The sequence below is a fragment of the Parasteatoda tepidariorum genome, chromosome 2 (assembly GCF_982258835.1).
Source record: "Parasteatoda tepidariorum strain Cologne lab strain chromosome 2, Ptep-v5.0, whole genome shotgun sequence".
Lineage (NCBI taxonomy): Eukaryota > Metazoa > Arthropoda > Arachnida > Araneae > Theridiidae > Parasteatoda > Parasteatoda tepidariorum.
This window is the reverse complement of record NC_141756.1, coordinates 46,171,407-46,190,881: the sequence shown is the minus strand read 5'-3', so window position 1 is coordinate 46,190,881 and position 19,475 is coordinate 46,171,407. Positions and strand designations below refer to the sequence as shown.

Genomic DNA, 19,475 nt, shown 5'->3' with positions numbered 1-19,475 from the left:
TGGCCTGGTACCATTTGTTCCATGAACTGGAGGTTAGGGACCACTGATTTGAAGGACATTATTAACTATAAGCATTAGTCGCCAGTGATATATAATTCTCAACATTCTTTAAACAAAATGGCTGCAGAAAAAGTAATCAAAACCATACAAATATAAATATTTATTAAAGTAGAGAAACAGTAAATATTTGAGAGGAAGAGGAAAATTTATAAAAGTTATCAACATTTTTAACAATGGTATGATGCAAAGATTGAATTAACTGCAAATCAAACTTAATAGATTTAAAATAAATTACCTTTCTGATAATGCCTTCCATAAACATTTCTTCGGTTTGAACCGTAGAAAAAGTTTCTCTTGTTTTTGAATGAAGCTAACAAAATGAAATGAGTTTTAGATTGATATTTCATAAAAATAAAAAAAAATTACTTTAATTAAAATCATATAAAAATAAATAATGGGTTGCATTTTCTACTAACTTGATTTAGACTTAAAAGGCACAATGACACATGTAAGACGCCGACTTTCAGGAAAATTTAATTGTTCTTCGAAGGATTTTTATCAAATGAAATAAAGCTTTTTATAAAATAACATGCTATTTTTTATAACTGTTGCATGTTTGTAACAACTGTTCATGATTTATCTTTATCTTTGTCTGGTGAGCCTTCATGTTAGCATTTTGTGCAATTTCATAAATGAAAAAAGCCATAGCTTTCAAAAAGTTAAGAGTGTTCCTGATCAAATCCTTCATTATTTATAAATTAATGGAACCATACATTGTATTGTTTAAACACTTAAAAATATGCAAACAACATAAAAATATGCTTTATAATGATATAATCAGAGAAATAAATTTCTTTCATTTCAAATTCACTTGAAGAATTTTTTTAAGCTAATACTAATTCAATGTCAAAATGGCAGTTTCAAGGTGCAAATGTGTCAAAATATTATGATCCAAAATATTATGATTACATAATCTAAAAAGAATCTTAATTACATAATCTAAACAGAGAAAAAACTGTATGCCAATTACTATCAATCTATTAACCATGTACTTAGAAACTAATAAATCAAGTAGGAAAAAACATACTTTGAAACAGATGTCATGGAAAAATCATCTTCTGAATCAGGTGCAATTTCAAAGGAAGAATCTGTTCCAACCTAAGATATAAAAATATTTCAGAAATAAAAGTTGAGTTAAATAAATATTTACAAACGCATGTTAATTTTTACTAAAATTAAAGGATAAAAAAAGTAAATGTTTACAAGTAAACAAAAAAGCAAACATAAAGAAAACTAAGGAATGAAAAAAACAAGCGTTAAATTTTGGTAGGTGAGAAAATGTTTCATTCAATAAAAAATTCTATTGTTCAGACACTGCTTACTTCAAAAGCATTTTTGAATGGCACAGTATGTTTACATCATGGTTAATTATGTGATTTAAATCCCAAAATCTAAAAGAATTTTTTTAAAAACAAAGTTAAATTAATAAAACAAATAATAAACAACTATTAAAAAGTTTTTTTTCCTTGGAATTTATGTTCAAGTACCATACAAAAATACCTAACTCACTTGATTTGTGCAAGTAAAACTAAGTAAATTAAAGTTAATGAGCTGACTTTTACTAAGCATACTTTTACTAAGCATACTTTTACTAAGCATACTTTTTCTAAGCTGAATTTTTCTAATCATAGTCAAAATTTTCACCAAAAAATAAGTACCTTTTAAGCACAAAAACATATTTAATTTTTTTTTTTTTTTTAAATGGTCATAAGTATGACAGATGAAGTAAATAAAAAAATTTTTTAGTGTCCCACATTCTTAAGGGACATAAAATAAACAAAATGCAAATGCTGGTAAAGAACTTTTTTAAATTTATTTTGCCTCCATAAAAAATAATTTATGCACAATTTTAAATGAATAATTACTTGATGCAATTATGTTAAAATAATTAAATTCAAAATTATAAGTAGTTAAACCGAAAAAAAGTTATTTGGAATACTTTTTAAATTTAAATAAAGATTAATGTCACTGAACATACTAAATTGATAAAGATAAGTAGAGAATTATGAAAAATAAGAAAATCTTAATAAATGCATAGTACAAATGTAAATAAATGAATGGTCAACCATTAAAATTTTATAATAATTTGCAAGTTAGAACGATTAACAAACTTTGAAATGTTTTAAAAAATTTTGAAATAAAAATAAAGTGAACATTTTTACAATGAAAGCTAAACATTTTTGGTCAGAAGTTCATTATAACTTAAGAGTCCAAATATTCATCATATTTAACCAATCTAAGATAATTTAATTTTTAATTTCCATTATTTTTAAATGAAATGATAAAGATATAAATTATATTATTTCTAAATAACAAATCTAAATCACATAAGCCTTCTAACTGCATCTGGTAATCGTAAAATAGTAAAAACTCTCTCAATTCATATATCTTAAAAAAAATCTTGCTTCTAAAAATAATTGTTTTATTTTTTTCATGAAATAGCTCAAGAATACTGAACTATTTAATTAGCAAGTGCAATAAAATAAGACTACAATAAAAACCTAAATCATTTTAGGCAATTAGTAAATCGCTCAGGAACAAAGTCCCATGATTAAAAATTCTCAATCAATTCTTACTCTTATAAAATAAAATGAATAAAAGGGGAGACGAAAATTTAGAAGTGCTGAAGCTCTGACCCACATGAAAATACTTAATTACAGAATGATCCCCAAGTCAAGATTGGGATACATACTGATCAATAAATTGAACAGTGCAAGAATGTCATTGGTCTACGGTGCTTCGCTTCAATAGGGTAATTTGCTGTTCAGGAAGAAAAAAAATCAGTTATGTTTAGTTGGTCTCCATGATCAGAAATAACATGAGAGACATGTGGTTTGATTTCAGAGGGAGGGAGATGAAGCACTGTATGTGAGTTATACATGATTGAAAGAATCCTTCCCATTGAAGGCAACTCAATGCATACACGTGCAGACCCGTGAATGATTCATGCAGTATGTAAAATGATTGGCGCTTTCACAGAATAAGGAAGATGGTAGTCAAAAACAGATTGTGGTTTAATGAATTGTAAAAACGGTGAACAGAACATTGTGAAAACAAGCTTTTTATGTAATTTATGAAAAGATTCGACTTTGCAAAGAAACAAAAACCTTATTTTGGAAAGAAGAAAATTAAGCATTTTTTAAAAAAGAACCATTGAAAAAGCACTTTTAAGGGATTTAAAAAAAAAGAATAAAATCAAAATTTAGCAACTTTTAAAAAAATGCTTCGCACCCTATAACTTAAACTAAATTATTGTACCATACTTCTCAGATCAGAAATGCTTACATAATTTGAGGGACAAGAAAACAAATCAGTAAAAAATTTTTTTGCTTAGCAAGAATGTATTTTCATCTTATTTCGTGGCTTAAATTATCATTTATACTAGAAATCGAAAAACCAGTTGCCACGATGTATAATATTTATTGGTATATATTTACATAGTGTATATTTTTTAACAGTTTCTTTAAACCTGAAACTTTGAATATTTTCGTTTAAAAAAATTATAACCCTGATAGTGTCACTGTTTGCAATATGACCTATAGTTTGATCGATTTGTTTTAATTATCAGTACCTATAAAAAAAAATTAATGCAGAAAAGTGATGCCTGAGAAAATATTACATTTATTTTCCGGCAATCGTACTAAAAAGAAGGAGAAGCAAAGTTACAGTATGTAGAAATTTCTAGTTTTAAACTGATTCCCTGTTAAAAACTGTCAATTGCAGATCACACTTAAAAAGATTTTTTATCTTAAAAAGGTTTTTTAATACTATTTCTTGAGAAGCAGCAAATTCTGAAACAATTATGGAACATTAGAAAGATAAACGAGATATTATTCCTGCGCCTCTACTCGTCAAATAATAATAAAAATTTAATTTTTTCTGAAATAAGCAATTTCCTTCTTACTAAGAGAATAATAATCAGATTATTAGAATTAATAATAATTTTACATTATTTAAAAACTAAAGATACATTTCCTAAAACATAATTTACCTTCAAAACTTTGTTATACAATCTATTCATAGATTTATCATGGAAATTTCGTCTGTTGGGTTTTCCAGAATAGCTTGTATCTGATATCCTTGTTTGTTTGGGAGGTAAGGTGACCCCTTCCATCAGTACATTTGAAGCACCAGAGATAAACATGTCTTCTACACTTGAAGTTTCAGATGGAGTTTGCTCTGGAGAAAAATCAGATTCACGTTTCCTTTTAATACCCTTCCTTTTCCCTGATTTTGGGAGAAGCACAGTTTTTTCTTCAAAATCACTATCTTCAATAAGTTGATCACAGTTTTCAACAGTCGAATTTATGTATGCATATCTTGCACATTTTTTAGGCTGACCTTTTCGTGGACTTTTACGAAAATTTGGATCATGAAGTTGAGTAACATTAGCCAAAAGAGAGTAGTCATTTCTTTCAGATACACCTGCATTGTTAAATGATAAAACATGAGAGTCAAGTTTTTGTTTCTTTCTTCCTCTGCGCTTTGATGGTATAAAATGGGAATTACTTTCATTTATATCACTGGGTACACTATTTAATAGCTCATTACTCTGTTCTTTCAATGGGTATTTCCTGGGTCTTCCTCTCTTTTTTTTGGGTGTTCCACTCCGATCTAGTATTTTTACACCAGCTTTCTTAGCTACAAGAGCATTTTCTTCAAAAACGGAATTAGACTCTTCAGTAAAGCTTGAATTAGCTTCTTTTAAGCTTTCAACTATATTTCCTTTACTGCAGACTTCCCCACCAGAAAGTTTAAAACTGGTTTCTGGATGCTTAATAGCATTAGAATTCAGAGACAAACCAGTTTTTCCACTCACTATGTCAAAAGTAGGACTTGGATATTTCCTAGGTCTACCACGCTTTTTTGCTTTTGTAGGCAAGCTTAGTGAAGAATCTAACTCAGATGTGAATGACTTTTCACTTAGACCACTATCCCTATGGAGATTTGGAGACAGCATAACAGAAGAATTTTTTACTTTATGTTCTGATACCAAATCAGCTTCCACATTTTCGTCAAGATTATCTTGATTGATAAAGTTTTCTTTGATTTCATGTTCCACTTCCCTATCCATGCTCTTCAAATCAGAGTTAACTTCCTTACTTCGAATAAGCTCTAATTTTTCTGTATTTAAAATATCATTGTCAGCATCTAATTGCTTCATGGACTCTTTTCTGGATCTTATTCTGGCAGATTTTCTGGAAGAGGTAACAGCGGAATCAGTTGGACTTAAAAATGTACTAACTTTTACTGAAGCAATGTCATCAGAACCTAAAGCCTCAGTATTAGTTACATTATTAGCCAATTCTTTTTTACGTCTTCCTCTTTTTTTAACTATTTGTGGTGTACTAATTTCCCCATTTATAACTTCCCCTGTTAAAGATGAATAACAAACTAATGTGGAAGGCAAATGTTCAGTTAACTCACCCTCTCTTAATTCAATTGACAAATTTAAGTTTTTAACAGCTTCAGTTTTTTGGCATATACCTGCCTCTATTTCATTCCTGTCCCCTTCACAAATGTCTTTCTTCTTTTCCTTTCTAGGCCTGCCCCTTTTTCTAACTGTTTGTGATGTGTTTAATTCCACACTGATCCTATCATTTGTTAAAGATAAATTGCTGGTGGAAGCAGAGAGCGAATGTTCAGCTAATGCAGTTTCTTCCAACTTAGTTTGGGATGAATTTAAATTCGTGATAATCTCATCACCCTTGTGAGTGACTTTTTTTTCTACACTTTCTTCATCTTTACCTTTTTTATCTATGGGTGATAAGCTAGTTTCCACATTCATGACTTCTTTCATTGATACTACATTCTTTGAATTTGATTTATCAGAACAATTCTCGCCAACCTTTTCTATGACTGATTCACCAGAGTTTGAAACATTACTACATAGAATTTCAACACTATTAGTTACAGATGCTTTCACATTAATCTCAGCTGAAGTATTGTCAGACTGAATTGATAAACATGATATTGAGGGTTGGCGATCCATTACAAGGCATACTTTATTATTTTCATTAAGTTTTTCATTGTGTTTTATTTCATTTCCTTTATTTCTCTCATCAGTAACAGTTGATAAGACAAAAGAAGTACTTTCAGAATTAACATTAAGAGTGGTGGAAATTTGAGTTTCAGTACCAGGTTGGTTATGAAGAGCTTTTTCCGAAAAATCATCATTTGATAAGTGTGGCATTGATTTATCAGTTGATAACTTCATTTGATCTAAGCAAACAGAATTTTTTAAAGTATCTTCAACTTCAGCATTAACTTTATTATTTGATAACAGAGTAGTTTCTGAAATATCTCCTATACTGTAATTCCCTGATGTCTTAGAACTATTTTCATCTTTTTTAATGACTAAAGAATTTTTTTCAGATGACAAAGCTACTTTCTCAGAATCACTGCACGTATCCACCAACATACTAGATACAACTGTGTCACAATCCTTGTCTTGACCGGTGGAATGATTAATGATTTCCACAGATTTTTCAGCATTATTGGTTTGTTGAAACATCACTTCTTTTGCTTTTGTAGGACTATCCTTACTAATGATATGATCAGTGTCTATATTGTCTGTTTTATTCTCGTTTAAAGAGCTATCTGAAATATTTTGGCATGCTCCAGGTTCATGAAAATTAGTTTTTTCAGCATTATTTGATTCAGGCAAATTTAAAGAATCATTTAATGTTTTACTTTCTACAGAAGAATTATTTTCTTGTGTGCAACCTAAGTCACTTTTTTTAATTTTATCTTGATCAAATGCCTCAACATTTGTTTTTGTACCTGAAATAATTTGCACTTCTTTAATTATTTCTTTACAAATATTAGCTTGGTCAGTTACATTTTGCACTTGACTTACAGTTTCAGTCTGTTCATGCGAAATACTACTATGTGAGTTACAAAATTTGTTACTACCCCTTGCTTCAGAAGTATTGAAACTTTCAACATAATTTAAGTTTTCAGTAGTCTTTGGTGTAATTTCAGAAGAAACAGTATTTTCCTCAGAATTCAAATTTTTTGAAGCTTCTATTACAGTTTCAGAAGTAACATTACTTTCAGCATAATTCAAATTTTCAGAAATTTCCGGTGCACACAATTCACCCATTTCTTGATAATCAATCAAAGTAGTTTCACAATCTAAAATGACATTAGATATTACTTTATTATAAGATGCTGCAGACTGCTCATAAAGAAAGTCACTAACTTCCGAAAAACTCTTATACTTTGCTGTGGCAGAGTAGTTTGGAATAGATTCAGTTCTTGTAGAATTTGAATTAACTTTCTTTTCAGTGATTGCTTTCTTCAAAGGAAATTTATGAGTTTTATTTGTGTTATGCAAATTCATCTGTTTAGTTCTTTTAAAAGACTTTCCTATTGTGTCATGTTTCACCATTTTGTTTGCCTGTTTAGTTTCTGAACAAGATATTTGTGCACTTTCAGCACAGGCATATTTAGATTGCCGATAAAATTTCGAAAATTTTGTATTGTTTTTATTCAACCTTCTCTTTTTTGCTGCTTTGCAAGAAAAGAGAGTAAGGACATTTAACTTAGATTTGTTGAAATGTTTAGTCTTGGAATGTTTAGTACGGTAGTAACTTAACCCTTTAGCACTAATTTTTGCTTTATTTCTCTGAAAATTACCAACAGGTTTTAAAAATCTCCCAGAATATTTATTACTTGTTACTAAATTTAAGCTATCATTTTCAGTTCTTGAAGTCTTCACATTTTTCAATAAATCATTGAAGTCTACTGCAGTATTTCTGGGAGTAACAACTTGTTCTTCAACAACTCGCTCACCATAGGTAATAATGGGACGTAACTCTAGACTCTTTTTACGAAATGTATTGATTTGATTGAAGTCTTCTTTGAAGTCTGCATCTTCAAAACTTAATGATTTTACCGGATTTATAAACTTTCTCTGATTTAGTATTGATTTAGACTCACTTTCATTATTTTCTTTATAACTTTTAACAGATTTGGCATCATCAGGATTCATAATTAAATCGATACACGCTTCTTCAGTAGCAATTATCTCTAAATTGTAATCAACATTTTTTGGATCTAATGGCAATATCAAATCTTTAGGCGCCAAATTTTCTGTGAGTTGGAGCCTATCGTCCGAACTGAGTGAAGGATTTGAAGTTGAGTGATCTGAATGCTGAAGTTCTAACACTTGCTGAAATCCTGTAGAATCGGAAAACTCATTCATGGTTTGTCCATCTTGACTAGAATCATTTAACATTTGTGAACAAAATTTTGACTCCCCCATACTGTTAGAATTGCGAGAACGGGTGTAGGTTTTGCGAGCGGATGACCAATCCCTTGTCATTGTTAAATTTTCATGGTATCTTTTGTAATACTCATTGTCTAAAACAAACACTGATTTAGTTCCAGTTTTCGGAGTTCTTTGAACAACTTCAGAGTCGATTGATGGTTCATCAACAGAGTCGTCTGGGTCTTCAAAATATAACTCATTTTCAATAACATTTTGTGGAACTATATTTTTACTTTTTTTAGGGGTTCTTTGAGATCTGATGGTAGTAGCTTCTTGTAATTCCTCAATTGTATGAACAACTTCATCAACTGAATTTATTTTATCAACAATTGAATTAAACCTAACACATTTTTGAAACTGATCGATGTTTTTAATGGCAGCCTCATTAATAGATTTCATTTTGTGTTTCCACACAGTCTGATTATTTTCTTTTAATGATGCTTTTCTTGTTCTCTGGTATTTTACAGGTGATTCAGTGACTTCTTCCACATGCATTACTAAGCTAGCATCATCATCAGTAGTTACAAAGGATGATGAAGGATCTTCATCAGGATCATATACTGTATCTTGGTCTAAAAAAAAACACAAGAAATAAATAAAAAAAGAACACAAATTTTAATTGTATTTTACCAAATTATAACATTTTACATTTAAAAAAATAAATATCTACATAAAAAAATCTTACTTTTATGATCTTCTACTTTATCAGGATGGTAAGCTTTCATGTGTTGATAAAAAGACTTATGGGCAGTAATTATCAGTGAGTCGCAGTATAGGCATTTTTGCAAATCAGTTTTCTAAAAAGAAAAAAGTAAAAATTAGAGATTTTGTTACTAATATAAATATAAATTTTTTTTTAAATGCATATCAACACACATGCAACTTTTATTGATTTGCTAACTTTCTTAAAATAGATTTATACCTAGATCTTTTAAAACAGAAAGTAATATTTTAAAAAAAAGTGATTAAAATTGGCATTTAGTAAAGCAGCATTTTTACATAGAATTTAATTTCCAAGATATATTCGATCAGGATAGTTCAAGAACAATCTTTTGGACAAGCAACATAGGTTTAAGAATAATCAATGACAGCGGCTTCCATTAATATAGTAAGGACTATATCATGAACTACAATATTTTTCATATATATGTTATATCGGCAGACTATATATGCCACTAGTTTCCTTGTCTCACAGACTTAAAATAATATGTGGTAATCAAGAACAAACTCTTTATATTATTAACAGGGTTGGCAAGTTTTTGACACATGACGGTTTTTACCGGTTTATACCATGGTTTTTACCGTCATGTCAAAAACCCCGCTGTCAAAACTGTCAAAAAACCCATAGTTTTGAGAAAACGGTATTTTAATTTGAGTTTAACTGCTTATGATTTAAAATTAATTCATTTTTGGGCAATAAAATTAGAAAAAAAGTTGCTAAAAGATATTTAAAAACAGATTTTTGCATTTTCCCAACATGATTATATCAAATCATACTATTTGAAGTAAAATATTAGGATACTAAACAAAATTTTCAACATTTCCAAGCATCATTTTGTTTGGCATATTACATTACTGACGAACATCAAGTCATTCCTGACTTAGAGTTTGTTAGTAGTTACAAGTTTTGAAAGTTTTGTTTAGCTTATTTCTAATATTTAAGAAATGCAAAATTTTAAATTCTTCTCTTTAGTTCTTGAATTTATTAATAGTTCCAAGTTTTTTTGTTTGTTTATTAAGAAGTGCTAAATTTTTAATCCTTTGCAAATCAAGCTATAATGATAAAAGTTAAGTATCACTATTTTCAATAAGTATATTACAATATTTCTGTATGAATGTATATCCTTCTATAAGAATACATGTATATAGTTGCAAAATCAATAGCAATTGTTTACAACATTCATTTATAAAGGCAATTAAGTGAAAATAATATATTGTCCGCTGTATGCCATAAATTAAAGAAAACAGTAGGTTTTTGACAGTTTTTACCAGTAAAAACACGGTTTTTACCACTGTCATGTAAAAAACCAGTTTTTGACGGCAAAAACCCAACCCTGATTATTAATAATGGAGTGACAGAATATTTTTGCCTGGAGTGGATAATTAACGTTTACATTTAAGAGAAACTACTCCCCCTCTGACTTATGCAAGCGTTGAACACCCATTCGACAACTAAAGCGTGACATAGCAACGTGTTAGACCAGGGGTGCACAACCTTTTTGAGTGAAGGGCCACTTGCACAGCAGGTTGGCTAACGAAGGGCCGCACATGCATTTAGACATGTTAATGACAAATGTAGCAATGTTTATTTCAACATTAGTCTTCCATTTCTTTTATCAATAAACTTAGTAATATCAATAACTTAGTGTTCCATTATTAGAATTCATTCAAAAATAAAAAAACTTATACTTTTTCTCTTTTACAAAAACAAAACTTGCTATTTTTATCATATGAACAATAGATTTATCTAAATAAATAAACATTGAAGAAAAGAAATGTTTTTTTTTTTTAATCATATCATGCAATACGAAAATTCATTTTAGAATTAAATTCTAATAAATAAAAAAAAAACTGCAATGCCCACAGAATGAAAGTAGGAAAAAGTTTAGTCATATTTAAGTATTATAAATTCAAATTAAATATTTAAATTGAAAAAAATTTATAGGTTTTAAACAAAAGCCTAAAATAAAAACAAAACTGTGATAGTTCAAAATAAAATTCAATGCTTATTTTGTCATGTACTTTACTATTTTATTTTATTAATTAATAGATTTTTGTAATATCGTAAACATTTTCCTTTTTTTTATCGAAAAAGATCACTTAAGCAACAAAAAATTGAAATCTAAACTAAAAATACAAACAGTGAGCAGTTTAAAAACTCACGTTTTCCACCACGAATTTCTCAAGTTGAAATAACTATGAATTTCTCAAGTTGAAATAACATTGCATTTAAATTAGGGAGGGATGTAACGAGTATTTGGCCATTCTGTGAAAAATTCAGTTGGTTGAATGATCAGTCAAATACTCGGCAGAATATTTTTTAGAAATGTATTTCTCCAAGTTTTTTTATTTTTGAATTTTTATAGATATCACTTTTTTTAAAAAAAAAAATTATAATCAGACAAGTCAATTTTGTCATTTTTTCGATACTTTGAGAATTGAGAAGGATTTTTTTCCATTTTTTGCTGCTTTTATTATAACCCAGCATTTTAACAGAACATCTCATACTATTAATTTATTATCACTCTTTCCCTGTACTGAAATATAAAAAACCAGTAACATAGAAAAGTGTGATTTTCAGTATTAAAGTTTTGTTTCAGGAATTAAGAAAAATTCGTTTTTTCTGTTTTTCCTTTTTTAGGCATTTTTATTATGACTCAGCATTTTTTTTAAAAATAAAGTTACTAATAAAGTTTATTTTATAGCAATTTTTGTTCTTCTAAAATTATAGCAATGAGAAAAATTTAAATTGAGATTTTCGGCATAAGTTTTTCATTTTAAAAATTAAGAAAGTTTTTTCTATCTTTTTATTTTTTTAAAGTAAAAACTTTTTTTAGACGTTTTCATTATAACGCAGTAATTTTTAATAGCATTTCTGATTACTTAATTCTTTTTTCTTGGCTTTTTCTGGTAATTGAAAAACTAAGATGTTCAGCTTTAAAAAATTTTTTCAAAAATTAAGATTGATTTTTATGTTCTCTGTTTCGCTTTTCGTCATTTTCAAAAACGTTCTTGATTGACGTTCGTCTTGATTGACAAAAACGTTCTTTTTAGAGTTAATTTATGAATACGTTTTTCCAGGAAATATTATTCTGAGCATTAAAATCTTAGTTTCAGCATTTAGTAGCAGAAAAAGAATTTGCTATTTGGCCCCAAGTGTACGGCGTTCAGTCGATTTTTTCTTCTTTTTTTTTGCCGAATATTTGGTTTTTGACCAAATCACAATAAATTACCACATTTGACCAAATAATATTCGTTGCGGAAATAAAAACGAAGGAAAAATAACTAGGATTTATGATAAAACTGTACCGAAATACCGTATCAAAAAGTGATTATTTAATTGCACAATTAACAATCACGTGTCGTAATAACATCATAGTTAAATAACGGGATCGTCAAAATCATGTGGAAAAGTATAGAAATAATTGGAAAAAAATATATTTATGCTGAACTCAGCACGAATAAAGCGTGTCAAATGCATGATATAAAATTTGCATGTTGTAATAGAATAATTGGAATTTTTTATATAATACGTGGTAATGCACAGCAATAACTGCCGAAAAAATTTTTGAAAAAAAAAAGAAAGAATTGCAGAAAAAAAAGATAAAAAATCACTTAGATTTAAGATGAAATCATCACAAATAAAGTGCACGAAAAGTGATTATTTAAATTTGCGATCTGAAACTCACGTCGTAATAAATATTCCGGATTTTTGAAATCACGCAGAAAAGCGGAAATAACTGTTTAAAAAAAATCATTTATATTTACTATAAAATCGGCTTAAAGAAAGCGCATTAAACGTACATTTACTAAAGTATCTGTTAAAATTGATTGACTTAAAAGTGCGATTAAAAATTGCCTTTTTTTAAAAAATTCTTATTGTGTTTAGAAGCTCTCGCGGGCCGCACTTCAGTAGTTGAAGGGCCGCATTTGGAACGCGGGCCTTAGGTTGTGTACCCCTATGTTAGACCAATCAACAACAATTAGTAGACAGCATCATCTACCATGTGCAGAGAAGATTTTTTTCTTTCTTTCCCAGCTGCCCGAAGCGAAAGATGATAGAGAAGATGCTGAAGGTTCTAAGCGGTGCATCCACCCGAGAATTCAGATGTCAGTAAAACGCTAAGTGTTTCTTCATTAATTAATTTTTTTCTTTAATAACTATTTTGTCAATTCAAGATTTTTATCAATAATAATTTTTCTTAATTGATCTGATAAGCAATGAGAACGTGATAAGTAATTATCACCTTTTTTTTTCATTGTGCACCTTTTCTTTTCTTTTTCAATTCTCTCCACTCCAGGTATTATTTAACTATTTTTGTTTTTATATATCTTTTGTATAACAATGTGTTAATGATTTATCATCTGGTTTTTATTTGGTAAAAAGTAACATACTAATGTATTGAATATGACTTAATTATAAGGTTGCATTAATTATGACTATTATTGAATAGAAAGGTAATGTTGAAAACTAAACATTGTTTTCTAGGTATAAAATTTTAGTATTAATGATTTTTTATTGATTCTTAAAACGATTTATGTTTAGTAATTATATTTACTTAACAGGCTCTGAATCAGGTTCTAAAATTATAAATTATAAAATTATAATTAAAATTATAAAATTATTCAAATAAATTTTAATAATTCGCATAAATATTTTTCTTCCCAAGAAATTAAAACTAAATTTTTTTACACAACGCAATTCAAACGATTTATAGCAGTAACTGAAATTTAAGATATAACATATATTATAAACAGCAAAATCTAGTAAGCTAAAGGGTATAGAAAATTTGTTTAGGTTAAAAGTTGTATTATCAGTTGTACTAATGCATTGCACAGTTTTTGCTTTTTTCTTTTCCTTCCAAATTTTAAAGCAAAAATTTTGTAAATAATTTTAAATTGCTATAAAAATTTTGTTTAATTTTTAAAAATATCTTTAAGTTATAGCAAAAAAAGTTAAGACAAAAAATTAGCTATTATAAAAATGTCCATATCTCCATTAACATTTAAACTAGGTTGATGAAATTTCGTGCACTTATTGCATATAATAACAAAAATAACTGTCAAAAGTTCTAATAAACTTAATGCTACATTTTTTTTGGCATAGGATATTCAAAAATAAATGTTTTCCATTTGTAATTTATTATCTGTCTCTCAAACATTTAAAAGCTTTAAACTTTTTTGATATTTGTCAGGAATCGCATAACCAAAACAATTTTAAATTTATGAAATGATTCTCAAAGTATTTTTTGAGAAAATCAACAAATGTGTTAGTATAGATGTCTTTCCATTATTTTGCCCAACTCCTGTACACATATATACATTAAATGGGCATTGGGCAGAAATTGAAAAAGGGTAATTTATTCACTTACATGCTTTTTCCATATGATATATTGACAGAAAAAATAAAATCACTAAAAAAGTTACCAACTCATATAAGAGTAAAAATAAAGTAATATTCAAAAAGACTCTAATCTCATGATATAAAACAGTGAATCATCACTATTCCCATCTATCCGAATGAAAATTAATTTTCTTTTAACTTAAGAGAAAACATTTTCTCTAAGGTAATGAAAATTGAGTTCACCATTAAAGATTTTAGAAAGCAAAATAAAAATTTTAAAAAATCCATTTCCCTTCAACAATCTATTATCTAATAATAATAACAATAATAAAAAAAATGCAGAATCTAGTAGCTTGCTGGTTCCTGCACATTCCAGATAGCTTTTACTGTATTTAATGCACTTAAAAAAAATTTATTAGCATTTTTATTAATGGAAATAAAGAATATTTGGAAATATTGGATATCTTTTAACTAAAAAATATCAAAAAATAAAATAAAAACTTCGATTTAAATTTTTTTTTTTATCATGATGTTTCTATAGGTCTAATCAAGATTTGAAGGAATTGAAGCAAAGTTGGCAAGTTTTTGAAAAATGACAGTTTTTACCACAAAATTTTTTCGTGTCAAAAGCCCAGATCCTATAGTAACTATTTTTTTTCATTTAAACTAATTAAAAATTTTAAAAAAAGTAAAACATTAAAATGAAAAAAGTTATAATGTATATTTAAGGCTATGTAACAAAAAATATGCAAAACTAGTGACTTACTATAGCATGCTTTGACACAATATCCTTGATCACTAAAAATGCAATTTAGAATACAATTGTGGTTCCTCATTAATGTGAGTTTTCAATTAAAAAGTTACTAAAATAGATAAAACAGCAGTGGCTCATCAATTTTCTTTAGTTACAAATTTTGAGTGAAAATCTCAAGATTACATACAGGTATCCAAGTGTATTGTAAAAAATATAGATGCACAATGAATATCAATACCAAAATAAAATTTGCATGGGACACAATTTTATTATATATTTTTAATATTTTACAAAGTACAAAATTTTGATTTTCAGTTTCCTTGCAAATCACAACTTTTAACTTTCTCTATTTGATAGTACATTAAGACAATTATGTAAATATATACGTACATAATACCAAAATTGTTTCACTTACATGAGAACTAAGGTACGTAGTGATAATGTTTGCAGAAGACAACATTCTGCAGTAATATTTATAAAATCAGGTTTTTGACACTGCAGGGATAAAAACTGCATTTTTTCTAGCAAAAATCATAAAAAATTTACCTTTTTCTTTGTGATGTGTTAGGTTACTGCTTGTTGCACCATAACACAAAACAAAGAAAAAGGTAGATTTTTTATGCTTTCACTGAAAAAAATGCAGTTTTTATCCCTGCAGTGTCAAAAACAAATTTGTGATGTTATAAACATTACTGCAGAACATTGTCTTCTACAAACATTACCACTACCTACCTTAGTTCTCATGCAAGTGAAACAATAACTGCAAAAACCATATATCAGAATAAAATATCTTTTTTGTTGAAAACTCTTAAACAAATATATGATGTTTTTCTGTGCTACTTTCCATTTTGTGTAACTTTTGCACAGGATCAGCATAATTTATGTGCAGTGTGCCAACAAAATGGACCACCCTGAATAACTTTTGAACTTGATTTTCACGTTCTAGGACTCAATCACAATGACTTGAAAGGGTGACCAAAAATACACGAATTTCAAATTATGAATTACAACGCCAATATTTTATATTAAGAAATCAGACACAAAAATGAACTTTTCTGGGAAATATGATATGAGTACAATCTAGGAAATATGATTCCAATAGTTTGGTCAGGAGAGAACTTCAAAGTATGGACCCGTTAATGCTAATTTTACTTTTCTGCGTATTTTCCCAATCTCGAGAACTTTTGAAGCAAATTAAAAAACTTATGCACACAATTATGAAACTCTTTTATCCAAATATAATTTCATGCAAAAAAATAAATTTCATGAAATACTTTATTCGTTATTGTTTTATTTAATAATAATCAAAAAAATATCAAACTGTTAGGAATAAAAAATTTTACAGAATTTTAAAGTATATAATTTTACAATCAGTTAATCAGTTTCTGAGAAATCGAATTTTAAATATAAAACTTTTCAACCGACTTCGCTCAAATTCTGTATTTTGCCGTGTAAATTTAGATACTTCAAAATGTAAAAAATATACAATATAGCTCACAATTCAAATTTTTTTTGACTAGTACTTAAATAGAGTAATAAAAATTCACAAAAAAAAAAATTTTTTTCATGAAATTATCTTTGGATAAACAATTTTCATTATTGTGAACAAATGTTTTTTTTAAATTTCCTCCAAAAATTCTGGAGATATAACAAAATATACAAAAAAATAAAATTAAATGTAAAGGGGTCTACACTCTGGATCGCTCTCTTGACCAAACTATAGGGACCATACTTCCCAGGTTGCTGTTACCCTGCATACTTCAGGGGTTAAAAATCTGAATCAGTTAAAAAAAAGCTATGTTTATTCGGAGAAAGTATGTTTTTGAGTCTGATTTTGATTTTGTAACTAAAAATATTATCAGCACTTATTAATTAACATATTTAGTGTCACCCCCTTGAACCATTACAATTGAGTCCTACAATGAGAAGATCCAATGGTTAGGGTTGCCCTTTTTTCTTTTGCACTGAACATTTAAGCATAGTATATCATTGTGAAAAAATGATATGAAATAAACAAAATAATGCAAGTTAAAATATACATATATTTATACCATCTTATAAAAAAATACTACTTACTCCAGTACACCACTTATAATGAGTTTGAAAGTTGGCAACGGTAACAAACTTCTTGAAACAACCTATCATAGGGCAAAAGAGCTGACCAACTTCATCTAACTCCCGAGCCCATTCTGCTCTCATCTTGGCTGTAATCCTCCGAGCCTTAGCGTTTGCTCTAAAAATATTTTTTTCAAAAATTAATAACTAATTAACTAAATTGATAAAAGAGTACATTTATACAAAGAGCTAAGAAAATATCATTCAACACAAAAAAGTCAAAAATTAAGTAACAAAAACAAATTGCTGAGCTATTTTTTTTTTTTTTTTTATCAGTGACACGATAATATGTGTTATTAAATATAATCTAGCCTAACCTATCATTCCATTCTCTTTGATTCTGTTTTGCTCCAAAGGCAGAAATTGAAAGAGTTCAGTGTTCTGATGTCCCATGGGTAGAAAACCTACCTCACCTCTAATGGAACACTTTTCTTCACAGTCAAAGTTTTCAGTTAAACTTTTTTCTTATCTGATTTCTAGTAAGTATAAAATGCTTAGTAGTCTGTAAACAGAGATAACTCTCAATCTTGAAGAATAAAAGTATGTAATAAATTACTCCAAGAATTGAACATTAGATATCTTACATTATCATTTCTTTAATTAAAATATTGGCTTTGTTAATATTAAAAAATATATACAGTAAAGCCCAATGTAATAAATACGGCATATAACGAGAAGTCTACAATTATAAGGAGTTTCCAAATCATTGTCAAAAAATTAATGGTAAGGATACAAAAATTATAAACAAGCTGAAAATTATTAGCATACCCCTAGTGTGAAATTTTTCTTTTTTTGTTGAGGGAGCTGTTAAGGTACAGGGATGAGAGTAGTCAAAAAGTTAAAAAGAGGAAATCCAAGAATGAATATACAATACAGCCAGGGTTGGAGTTTTTGCCGGCCAAAAGGGTTTTTTGCCAGGACAGTGGCAAAAACTGGTAAGAACCGGCAAAAACCAAATTATCTAAATTGCTGATTAAATATTATTACAAAATACTTGAAACAAATTTAAATCAATCCTAAGGAATAATAATTTTGATACAATCAGGGGTCTGTCTAGATTTCTCTGAGAGGTACCTATTTTTCGAAAATTTAGACATAATTTGTGAAAAATTAAAAATTATATTAAAAAATCAACACAAAAACATGGTAAAAATATAGATTTATCATTTCTTAAAGGATACAAAAATAAAATTTTATGAAAAAGTATTATGTGAAACTACCGTTTTTCCTAAAGATAAATTTGTGAAACTATCGTTTTTCCTAAAATTGAATTTGTGAACGTACCGCTAAACGGTAGTAAATTCGGCCTGGACAGACCCCTGACAATACATGAAAAAATTATTTTTAACATATTAATAATTAATAGGTATAAAGGCAATAATTTTTAAAAGATTGAAAGTTTTAGACCTCTTTTCATTTTAGAATCCTTAAATAAATGTTTTTTTACAAATAAATATTATTATTTGTATAATATTATTATTATTTATTATAAAAAAATATTATTTGTACAATAATTAACTACACATCTTGATAGATATTTTATGCTTTAAATTATAGTTATATTAATTTAAAATAAGTTCATTTCACTGGAAAAAGAGAATAATTGCAAATTTTCCAATCAATAATGCTTTAAACTACTAAAATGATGTATTATTACATTATGATTTAATTATGGAATAAAAATTTTGTTAATTTTTTTGTAATTATTCATATTTATAGTATATATTTCAATTTTAGGAATAATTTTGTCACAAAAATGTGTTTTTGTCCTCTCATCTTGGAAAATATAGGTTTTTGCCACTTTTTGCCCATTTGCTTGGCAAAAACCTGTTTTTGCCAGGACGGTTTTTACCGGTATTTGCCATGGTTTTTTCCACCTGCGGCAAAATCTTGCCAACCCTGAATACAGTAAAACCTCCATAAAGCGAACATTCTTGGGACCGAAAATTTTTTTCGTTTATGAGAGTTGTCCGCTTACCGGAAGGGTAACATAACGAAGTTTAACACTGTAAATTGTTCTTAGAATACTTTCAAAGATGTAGAAATAATTAAATAATTTACAATAACTATCTACAAGGATATTTATTTAAACTTTAAGAACGATGAAATTATAAAGAAGTATGATATAAATACATAATTCTAGATATAGCTACAAATAAATAAATATAATTTTCTTATTGGCATAGATACTCAAGTCAGACATATGA

At 27.9% G+C, this 19,475-nt stretch overlaps 1 protein-coding gene across 3 annotated transcripts in view; it reads right to left on the bottom strand.

Annotated features, from left to right (window-relative positions):
- LOC107452558 (uncharacterized) overlaps positions 1 to 19,475 on the bottom strand; it is a 57,682-nt gene that overhangs the window by 33,826 nt on the left and 4,381 nt on the right. For all 3 annotated transcript variants that reach the window (XR_015431362.1, XM_016069050.5, XM_043046740.3), the window contains exons 2-6: positions 17,230 to 17,386; positions 9,021 to 9,132; positions 4,052 to 8,907; positions 1,088 to 1,158; positions 296 to 370 (exon numbers count right to left, since the gene is read on the bottom strand). Coding sequence is in view for 2 of the 3 variants with exons in the window: in XM_016069050.5 (XP_015924536.3) it covers positions 296 to 370; positions 1,088 to 1,158; positions 4,052 to 8,907; positions 9,021 to 9,132; positions 17,230 to 17,386 (5,271 nt within the window). In the remaining variant the exon portion in view is untranslated. The remainder of the gene's footprint in view (positions 1 to 295; positions 371 to 1,087; positions 1,159 to 4,051; positions 8,908 to 9,020; positions 9,133 to 17,229; positions 17,387 to 19,475) is intronic.